The 11,754-nt window shown below is 46.4% G+C and overlaps 1 protein-coding gene across 1 annotated transcript in view; it reads left to right on the forward strand.

Annotated features, from left to right (window-relative positions):
• tjap1 (tight junction associated protein 1 (peripheral)) overlaps positions 1–8,047 on the forward strand; it is a 12,932-nt gene extending 4,885 nt beyond the window's left edge. Inside the window, 6 exon segments of the mRNA XM_053333522.1 lie at positions 3,636–3,743; positions 5,418–5,501; positions 6,267–6,968; positions 7,201–7,386; positions 7,388–7,515; positions 7,517–8,047. Of these exon segments, the coding sequence (XP_053189497.1) occupies positions 3,636–3,743; positions 5,418–5,501; positions 6,267–6,968; positions 7,201–7,386; positions 7,388–7,515; positions 7,517–7,895 (1,587 nt within the window). The 3' untranslated portion in view covers positions 7,896–8,047.
• The last annotated feature ends 3,707 nt before the right edge of the window (positions 8,048–11,754 follow it).

An 11,754-nucleotide genomic window follows, 5' to 3' on the forward strand; every position in this document is an offset into this window, starting at 1 on the left:
GAATAAAGGATGGATGGACAGAAGGTAAAAACGAAGGAATGAAATAATGAAGGGAAGGAAGGAAGGAAGAAAGGAAGGATGGATGGATGGACAGAAGGAATGAAAAGAAGACAGGAAGTAAAGGTGGAGGGAAGGAAGGAAGGAATGATGGAAGGAAGAAAGGAGGGAAGGAAGGATGGACAGAAGGGAAGAAGGAAGGAAGGAAGGAAGGAAGTATATTGGGCCGTATTTGACTCCTCTGCGGCCGTTTCTGGTCCGCGGGCCTCATGTTTGACACCTCTCTTTTATATGATTAAAAAACAGGAAATGATCAAAGCACCGTTACCATGGTTACTCTTCAAACTTTCCTTCAGCACTTTTTTTTCTTCTTCACGATGAATTTCTCACGTTAGTTTTATACAATAAAGTTAATAAAAAATAAAATGAAGTCCCTGTAAAGCTCATACACACACTGTTTTTCTGACTAACGTGGTTTACGGGGACATTTGATGACTGACGTGGTTTACGGGGACGTTTGATGACTGACGTGGTTTACGGGGACGTTTGATGACTGACGTGGTTTACGGGGACGTTTGACGACTGACGTGGTTTACGGGGACGTTTGATAACTGACGTGGTTTATGGGGATGTTTGACTAACGTGGTTTACGGGGACGTTTGATGACTGACGTGGTTTACGGGGACGTTTGATGACTGACGTGGTTTACGGGGACGTTTGGCTAACGTGGTTTACGGGGACGTTTGATGACTGACGTGGTTTACGGGGACGTTTGATGACTGACGTGGTTTACGGGGACGTTTGATGACTGACGTGGTTTACGGGGACGTTTGATGACTGACGTGGTTCATGGGGACGTTTGATGACTGACGTGGTTTACGGGGACGTTTGATGACTGATGTGGTTTACGGGGACGTTTGATGACTGATGTGGTTTAAGGGGACGTTTGATGACTGACGTGGTTTATGGGGACGTTTGATGACTGACGTGGTTTACGGGGACGTTTGATGACTGACGTGGTTTACGGGGACGTTTGATGACTGACGTGGTTTACGGGGACGTTTGATGACTGACGTGGTTTACGGGGACGTTTGATGACTGACGTGGTTTATGGGGATGTTTGACTAACGTGGTTTACGGGGATGTTTGATGACTGACGTGGTTTACGGGGACGTTTGATGACTGACGTGGTTTACGGGGACGTTTGATGACTGACATGGTTTACGGGGACGTTTGACGGCTGACGTGGTTTATGGGGACGTTTGGCTAACGTGGTTTACAGGGACGTTTGATGACTGACGTGGTTTACGGGGACGTTTGATGACTGACGTGGTTTACGGGGACGTTTGATGACGTGGTTTACGGGGACGTTTGATGACTGACGTGGTTTACGGGGACGTTTGATGACTAACGTGGTTTACGGGGACGTTTGATGACTGACGTGGTTCACGGGGACGTTTGATGACTGACGTGATTTACGGGGACGTTTGATGACTGACGTGGTTTACGGGGACGTTTGATGACTGACGTGGTTTACGGGGACGTTTGATCACTAACGTGGTTTGTGGGGACGTTTAATGACTGACGTGGTTTACGGGGACGTTTGACTAACGTGGTTTACGGGGACGTTTGATGACTGACGTGGTTTACGGGGACGTTTGATGACTGACATGGTTTACGGGGACGTTTGATTTATTTAAACTAAAATAGACGTCACTTCCTGTTTGTCTGTTTGTGTCTGACTTTCTTCTTCTTCTTCTTCTCTCCTTTTTTTCCCTTTCTCTCCTCTTTTCTCACGCTGCTCTGTGACGGATTGACTCATCTTCATCATCTTCATCACCTTCATCACCTTCATCATCTTCATCAGGCTGCCGTCAGTCAGACATGGGTTCATGCAGTTGCGTTTTACGTTCATGTTCTTCCTCATCCAGCATCTCTCCATCTTCCTCTTCCTCCTCCTCTTCCTCCTCCTCTTTCTCTTCCTCTTCCTCAGTCTTCTTCTTCCTCTCTGGTGTTTACAGTCGACAGCGTTTCAACATCAAGTCCAGACTTCAAGTTTACTCTCAAACAGCTGATTCGAAACACGCCTCCTTAGTTACTGTTGCTATGTGATGTAGTATGCAGTATTACAGTAAAAGTACTGTAGTATTATAGTGATGTAGTATGCAGTATTACAGTAAAAGTACTGCAGTATTATAGTGATGTAGTATGCAGTATTACAGTAAAAGTACTGCAGTATTATAGTGATGTAGTATGCAGTATTACAGTAAAAGTACTGCAGTATTATAGTGATGTAGTATGTAGTATTACAGTAAAAGTACTGCAGTATTATAGTGATGTAGTATGCAGTATTACAGTAAAAGTACTGCAGTATTATAGTGATGTAGTATGCAGTATTACAGTAAAAGTACTGCAGTATTATAGTGATGTAGTATGCAGTATTACAGTAAAAGTACTGCAGTATTATAGTGATGTAGTATGCAGTATTACAGTAAAAGTACTGCAGTATTATAGTGATGTAGTATGCAGTATTACAGTAAAAGTACTGCAGTATTATGAGGCGTTGTTTATGTTTTATTTATATTTTAACATTTGAAAGTTTTGACTTGATGTTTAAACTTTTTGTTTCGAGCTGACGATGATTTATTGTTTTGAAGCTGATCGTTCCTCAGCTGTGAGTCAGACGATAGAAACACGTTTTCATAAGTAAATAATTGTTTGAAGATAATTAATAATGAAAACAATCTTTAGTTGCAGCTTCATTAAACTTTAAATAACGCGTTAGCTTAGCTTAGCTTAGCTTAGCTTAGCTTAGCGTAATCTGGCTGTAAACTTAAAACAAACGTTTGATTCACTTTATTTTATCTCAGGTTATAAAACAGGAAGTTATTTTAAGTTATTTTGCAGCTTGTGATATTTGACTTTCTGTTTCTGTGTTTTACTAGTTTTGAAACTAGTTTTATTTGTCGTTAACGACAGATAAAAAAAAAACTAGCATCGGGTTATTAGCGGTTAGCAGCTAACTAGCCTCATGTTTGAGTCTGACTCACCGGCGAGGAGCGATCAATTACTGACGATCAATCGGCTACGAAAGAAACCCAACGCTAACAGAACCCTCGATGCTAGCGTGAGCTGCTAGCGTCAGCCGCTAGCATTAGCTGCTAGCATTACATGCTAGCTGGCTGCTTCTTCTGTGATGGAAATATTTCAGCTTTGGTGCTTCGATCAAAATCTTTATTGATCTTCTGGCAGCAGACGCACCGCCGCATCCCATAATGCATCTGTGAAGGTGCTGCAAGCTAAAGCAGCATTCAAATGATCTGGGAAAAATGCTAACAGCTTAGCTTTGATACATAAACTATGTTTTTATTTTTAAATAAAAGCTTATAAAGGATTAAAGATGATGCTGCTGGACTTTTAATATAAACCATGAAGAAGAAGAATAGAAGGAAGAAACTACAGAAAACTACAAACATGGCGTCCAGATGAGTTTTAAGCAGTTTTGTTTCTTTAACGTGTTTTTTTACGTTTCTTCCCACATGATCTGAATGTTAGGCCCCGCCTCCTGTCACCTGATTGGCTTTCGGCTGTGACTGACAGTTGAGGGCACTAACGCGATGTCACTGCTTCTCCCACAGCTACGGAAGGTGGAGAGGGACAAAAAGACGATGGATCAGGAGATCGTAGAGCTCACCAACAAACTGCTGGACGCCAAGAACACGATCGACCGTCTGGAGGAGCTCAACGTGAGAAACGCATGATTTCATGTTTGCTTTTATACGAGCTGAAGATAAAAACGTAAAGTGTCGGTTTACTCTTCGGATCAACACAAAAGATTTAACACACAAATAATTAAACTAAAGAATAAAGATATAAATATAAAGGTGCAATTATTAGAGAGACAATGTGAGAAGAATATATGCAGTGTAAATATATAAAACATTTATAACAAGATAAATATGTCTACGAGTTATTTATCTGAATGAACCGAAGTTTGGCTCCGTCTGATTTGAGCTCGAACCTCCTCACAGTCTGATCCGTTAAATTAAGATTAACAGCAGGTTTTATAATAAGAGGATCAGAAACATTCAGTCCCACATACACCAAACGACGTTTCTAGCTTCCTGTTTTACTTCCATGTTTTTGTGACGTGAATCAGATTTTTCTCGGCTCGAGGAAACTTTTACAAATATTAAATGTTTGCAGATCAAAAGAGTCGAAACGTTCGCTGCAGCTTCACAGACTTTTATAATGTTCGTCTATGAGGGAAATTATTTTAGTTGCAATACCACAAGTGACCACCGGCTGAGTGGTGGCGCTCTATCAGCTCTTATAATACAGCTGTACTGTTCTGTGGTGTTAGTTACCATGGTTACCATTGTTACCATGGTTACCATGGTTACAGAGGAGGGAAACTGACCTGAACTAGTGAGAAGTCAGACTTTAACAGACGAGTAGAGGAACATACTCAGTAATATATTTATATATTTATATATTAGTTAGATAAAGCAGAGTAATATAAAAGAGCAGCAGGTTTGATTTCTCTTTAAATTCCAACAGACTCAGAAATCAACCGTCGTTTTATTTTGGTAATAAAACAGGAAACACTCGGAGACGTTGGATGGACAGATCAGATCTCTGCTGATGACCCTTCCTGCAGCAGCAGGTGTAAATATTTATTAACTGGTAGCTGAGCTCGTTTCCAGTCTGTGTGGTAACCGTGGTAACCATGGTAATCATGGTAACCATGGCAACCGCCTCCCCATCCATCCATCCTGCAGCAGATGGCCGCTCCTCTGAGCTTCCTGTTTGTTGACCAGCAGCAGCTCGTTAGTGTCGGACTGATTAACGAGCTGCTGCTGATTGGACGTCTGATTGATCTCTGATTGATCTCTGATCAGTTTCAGGAACAGCTGCTCTGTGAGGACCATCTGTGTTTTTATCAGTTTTTTATCAATAAGGGTTCGTAACTGGATGGTTCGTTTAATCCTAAATATTTAATAATAAAAATAAGAAGTTGATAGAAGATCATCAAGCAGAGTTTAAACACGTTTAAATGTCTGAACTGGAGGAGTTAAGATGTGCTAAATGATCATTTTGTTATTTATCAGCAGAACTATGAAACTAATTATTAGTTACAGTCCGTTTAACCCTCTACAACAGTAACACTCGACTTTTATATGTCTCATTATTTATTGCATATTATTCTCCTCTTTCAATTTCAGTAAAACTCATAAATGTAGATAAATGTGCAGATAATCTGTATCATGATGAGACAGACAGAAGGAGCTCCTGACCAATCAGGAGCCGGTATGAGGGTCAGGTGTGTGTGTTGTGTGTGTGTTAACCTTGTGTGTGTGTGTGTGTGTGTGTGTGTGTGTGTGTGTGTGTGTGTGTGTGTGTGTGTGTGTGTGTGACAGGAGCGCTACAGGCAGGACTGTAATCTCGCCGTCCAGCTGCTCAAATGCAACAAGTCGCATTTCAGGAACCACAAGTTTGCTGATGTAAGTATCAGAGAGAGTGTGTGTGTGTGTGTGTCTGTTTTTCTATCCTGGTGGGGACCGAAACCTGACATATTACCAACCCTGTGGGGACCGACTCCTGGTTTCCATGGTAACGAGCATTGGAATCAATAGCAAACAGTCTCCTGATAGGCCTGGTCCCCACAAGGTTGCTTTTCCTGTATGTGTGTGTGAACCCCAGAGGTCACACACGGTACTGCAGTGTGGGGACCTTTTCCTGACTAAGTGTGTAAGTGTGTATATTAGCATGCTAGCTTCGTATTAGCATATTAGCTTAACGATTAGCTCCCTGGGTTTCAATCCAACATTTGTTCAAATACTGAATATGAATTGTACTGTGGCTAACAGTGATGTCAGTTGTATGCTAATAGACGTTAGCATTACGGGTCCCAACGAGGAGGGGGGGGGGGGCAACATTCAGGTTTCAGATTTATGAGAGTTTTTGATATTTCAAGTTAATTTTTTGTTCAAACAGAATTATGATGAATTTAGGAGTTAAAATTACGTCTGTAGACCCTTTAGACCCCAGTCAGGGTCCCCACCAGGTAGTAAAAACAGGAAAGTGTGTGTGTGTATTTCTGCTGATGGTTTCATTTGAGTTTATAGAAGCTGTCAGAGCCTCTGATTCCTGGAAACACTTTAACACTCAATGTGTGTGTGTATGTGTGTCTGTGTGTGTGTGTGTCTCTCTGTGTGTGTGTGTGTGTGTGTGTGTCTGTGTGTGTGTGTGTGTGTGTGTGTGTGTAGTTGCCCTATGAGCTTCAGGATATGTTGAATAAACACATGAAGAGCAGTCTCCCGGAGCGAGGCCCCGGCTCCGGCTCTCAGGATCCGGACACGCTGAGTCTGACTCCGGCCGACGTCGTTCCCACGTCCGTGATCGCTCGCGTCCTGGAGAAACCGGAGCCGCTGCTGCTGAACTCGGCTCAGTCCAGCAGCTGCAGCCGGCCGGTCGCCGAGGACGTGTTCGTGCACGTGGACATGACGGGCCCGGCGGCGAGCGCCGAGGGCCGCGGCCGGCAGAACGGCGGCCAGGAGGCGGCGCAGCACAACGGGTCCTGCCGCAGTCAGAGCAGCCTGGACGGCCAATCGGGCGGCGAGGAGGGGGGAGGGGGCGGGGCTCCGTCCTTCGAGAAGCTGAACCCGTACCCGGCGCCGCCACCCCCCCACCCGCTCTACCCGGGACGCAAAGTCATCGAGTTCTCCTCCGACGACAAAGTGAAGATCCCTAAAAACAGTCCGCTGCCTAACTGCACCTACGCCACGCGCCAGGCCATCTCTCTCAGCCTGGTGCAGAACGACGACGAGCGCCCGCCGCCAGGAAGCCCCGCCCCTTCCTCTTCCTCCGGCGGAGGAGGCGGAGCCAACCAGCGCACCCCCCCCTCACAGCGGGACGCAGCCAGCGAGCCGCTGTCCAGCCAATCAAGTCCCTTCAGCAGCCCGCCACAGGTACACACACACACACACACACACACACACACACACACACACACACACACACACACACACACAAGTACACAAGTACACACACACACATTGATATCAGATCAGATTTCAATCAAACAGATGTTGTTAACGATCAGTTTGTGGCTCATGTTTAATCTGACTCAATGTCCTGCATCATTTCCTGTTCATTTCCTGTTTACCACTTCCTGTTTACCACTTCCTGCCCCCCCCTCAGGCCCCCAGCGTCTTGGCCAGCTCCGGTTCCTCTGAGGAGGATTTGCTCGCCAACTGGCAGCGGATGTTTGTGGAGAAGATGGCTCCGAGCTGCGACGGCTCGGTCGTCCACCGTACGTCGTTCAGCAGCCAGACGGCTCAGGAGCTGCAGCGGCGGAGGGGGGGGGGCGGCGGGGGGCGCGGCCTCCTCCTCCGACCGCCAGCGACCCGCCTACTCCGACGGCGAGGAAGGCTCGTCGGCTCGCAGCTGGACGCCGAGCCGCGGCTCCAGCCTCGACACCGACACGGACACGGAGCCGCGGCGGCGGGGGGGGCGGGCGCTACGGGGGCGACGGCGGCTCGGTGGAGGAGGGGGAGGGGCTGCTGATGAACCTGGAGGACGACGCCGGCAGCGGGGACACGGCGGTCACCATGGCGACCAGCCCGGCGGACGCCCGCGGCGAGGAGCTGGCGGAGGAGGAGGACGAAGAGGAGGAGCGAGACGTTCTCCCTCGCGAGCTGCCCGTCATCTCGCCCCGTCTCCATGACTACGACCCCGCGCCCGTCATCTCGCCTCGTCTCCATGACTACGACCCCGCGCTCGCCGCCGCCGCCCCCCCGCGGCCCCAGAAGAGCCCGAAGCGGATGGGAGTGCACCACCTGCACCGCAAAGACAGCCTGACCCGAGCCCAGGAGCAAGGCACGCTGCTGGACTGACCCCCCCCCGCCCCCCTCCCACCGCTGCTGCTGTCTCCATGACAACTGACCCGCCGTCACTGAGGTCAGAGGTCACGCCCATCCAGGAAATAGCCATACTCTACCGTATGCTGCCGAGCTCGCTGCGTGTGTGTGTGTGTGCGTGTGTGCGTGTGTGTTTGTGTGTGTGTGTGTGTGTGTGTGTGTGTGTGTGTGTGTGTGTGTGTGTGTGTGTGTGTGTGTGTGTGACTTCAGTATCAGTGATGAATCAATAATCTTTGATCCACTCAAATCAGAAAAAGAGAAAACAAAATCTTTTTTTCTGTCAGTTAGTTTGATTACTGATGAAAGTGTTTGATCAGCTGTTTGAATACTTTCGTCCGTTTCCACAGAAATAAAAAACAAACGGCCAAAAGAGTCACATTTATTAAATTACAATCAATAATAATCAATATTATAAACCCCGTATTGGTCTAGTGTGTGTGTGTGTGTTTGTGTGTGTGTGTTTGTTTTCCTATCCTGGTGGGGACCGCAACCTGACATATTACCAACCCTGTGGGGACCGACTCCTGGTTTCCATGGTAACGAGCATTGGGATCAATAGCAAACAGCCTCCTGATAGGCCCGGTCCCCACAAGGTTGGTTTTCCTGACTGTGTGTGTGAACCCCAGAGGTCACACACGGTACTGCAGTGTGGGGACCTTTTCCTGACAAAGTGTGTAAGTGTGTATATTAGCATGCTAGCTTCGTATTAGCATATTAGCTTAACGATTAGCCCCCTGGATTAGAGTTGGTACTGAATATGAATTGTACTGTGGCTAACAGTGATGTCAGCTGTATGCTAATAGACATTAGCATTACGGGTCCCAACGAGGGGGGGGCAACATTCAGGTTCCATATTTATGAGAGTTTTTGATATTTCAAGTCATTTTTCTGTTCAAACAGAATTATGATGAATTTAGGAGTTAAAATTACATCTGTAGACCCTTTAGAAAGGACCCCAGTCAGGGTCCCCACAAGGTAGTAAAAACAGGAAAGTGTGTGTGTGTGTGTGTGTGTGTGTGTGTGTGTGTGCGCTGTTTGTCAGAGAAGAAAAAAAAAACAACAGAAACTTAAAGAGCTTTTGGGACGTTTCTGCCTTTTACTGACCAGGAGTTTTTAAACTGATGAGACACAAACACACACACACACACACCTGGACACACACACACACACACACACACATCTGGACACACACACACACACACACACACCTGGACACACACACACACACACACCTGGACACACACACACACACACACACACACCTGGACACACACACACACACACACACCTGGACACACACACACACACACACACACACCTGGACACACACACACACACACACACACCTGGACACACACACACACACACACCTGGACACACACACACACACCTGGACACACACACACACACACACACACACCTGGACACACACACACACACACACACCTGGACACACACACACACACACACACACCTGGACACACACACACACACACACACACCTGGACACACACACACACACACACCTGGACACACACACACACATCTGGACACACACACACACACACACACACCTGGACACACACACACACACACACCTGGACACACACACACACACACACACACACACACACACACCTGGACACACACCTGGACACACACACACACACACACACCTGGACACACACACTCCCTCTCTGTCAGTGCCTCTCTTCTTCTTCTCTGTCTGGATATTTTGGTCAGACTTGTATTTTTCTCGTTGACACTAATCATCGATTGATTTCTTGTTATTTAGTCACCTGATCAGTCGCTGCGGTCTTTATAACCAATCACACTGATCACATGTATTGATCAGGCTGGGGGGGTGGAGGGGGAGGGGGGGTGTATGGAGGGGAGGGGGGGGGGGGGGGGGGGCTTCTCCTGGAATGTAACCATCAAACTTTTTGTTGTTGTTGTTGTTTTTTTTGTCGTTTTCACTTTTTTGTGTTTTTTTTTCTTTGTTTTAAAAATCTGAAACGTAAATGTAAAATACTTTCTGTTTGGTTTTAATTGATTTTAATTGATTTATTGATTATTGATTTGTTTTGATGTTGACTTTCTTGTTGTTTACTGATCAGTTTTTGGTTTCATGTTCCAGATGTTCGGATGTACGGAGGCCTGTTAGTGCCAGAAACAGGAAGTTACTCATAAACACGTTTCAGTTTCAGTTCAATTAAAACAGTTTAAGGAAAAATAAAGTCCGATAAATCTCAACTTTTTGGCAAATAAAGTCAGTATTTATAACAAAGAGGCCAAAATACCAGATGAGTAAAAAGTCAGAGTGGAGATGATCTGACGAGTAAATTCATATTTTTATAAACAGTTTCTCATTTAACGTTAAAAATTAAAACACCTTTAATTGTTTTTCATGTTTTTTCGTCGTTAGCAGCGCGTCGTTGTTTCTGACTCAAATGTTTTAATAATGTTAATAAAACACTAACGCTACTAAAAACTTTATTTCTGCACTTTTTAAACACTGAGAAGCAAAAACATAAAAACTGAGCAGAAACAAAACGACGTTAAAAAGACGAAATAAAAAGATTATTAATAATAAAATAAACCGTAACACACTCACTGTCCTTTTGGCGCCCCCGTGAGGTCGTTGATGACCCCGCGAGGTCGTCGATGCCCCCGTGAGGTCGTTGATGACCCCGTGAGGTCGTTAATGACCCCGTGAGGTCGTTGATGACCCCGCGAGGTCGTCGATGCCCCCGTGAGGTCGTTGATGACCCCGTGAGGTCGTTAATGACCCCGTGAGGTCGTTAATGACCCCGTGAGGTCGTTGATGCCCCCGTGAGGTCGTCGGCGCCCCCGTGAGATCGTCGGCGCCCCCGTGAGGGCGTTGATGCCCCCGTGAGGTCGTCGGCGCCCCCGTGAGGTCATCGGCGCCCCCTGCTGGTCAGATTAATCCAGATGTTTATTAGTTTTTGTTTTCTGGCGCTAGCGAGCCTCCGTACCTTCACTGTAACTTTCAGGCTTGTTCTTCTTCTCTGAGGTCGATGCGGCTGAATGTCGGCTGGTTCCTCACAGCTCTCTGATTGTGACTCACCGAAGACCCGCGATGATCGATCGACTCCCTGAATGATCCATCGATCGGTCGGTCGATCGGTCGATTGGTTGATTGTAGATTTCTGAGTCGAGCAGCTCGTAACGAGTCTTGTTGAGTTTTTTCTGAACACTTTTACTTTGACAGTGTTTCGGTCTCCATGTGTTCACGGCTGATTATTGATTATTGATCAGCGTTTGAATCGGTCTGTAGATGTTTTAATTGATCAGTGAAATCTCATGTTTTTGTTTCTGTGAGTGTTTTTGTAGTTAAAGCTTCGACCTCTGATCAAACTGATCGATTATCATCATCGGTGACGATCCGCTGACGAGTTTTCATCCGTTACGCTAGAAGACGACGAGTCCTACGGAAGCCCAGAGCGGCCAAAATAACGTTTTTAATCTTCATCGCACATTAACGAGTCGAGCACCGATCACACGCCTGCAGCCCTGGTGCATTATGGGACGCGGAGGTGGCGGCGTTAGGGAGCTTTCGGCTGCATCGCATGGTCTTCTTCAGCAGAGTTTAACTTTAACGGAGCGGGGAGGTTGCTATGGTTACGAGGGCTGGATCTGGAGGACATTGGTCAATCAACCTGTCAATCAGGACGTAGCCACGCCCCCTAATGCATACCCTGCTTTAGCGTCACATATAAAATCAGGGAGGCCAAAATGTCCCAAATGAACATCATACTGCATTGAAGAAGGCTTTAAACTAGCGATTGAGACCATAAACACATTTTGAAAACGT

Source organism: Scomber japonicus, chromosome 14 (assembly GCF_027409825.1).
Source record: "Scomber japonicus isolate fScoJap1 chromosome 14, fScoJap1.pri, whole genome shotgun sequence".
In the NCBI taxonomy this organism is placed as follows: domain Eukaryota; kingdom Metazoa; phylum Chordata; class Actinopteri; order Scombriformes; family Scombridae; genus Scomber; species Scomber japonicus.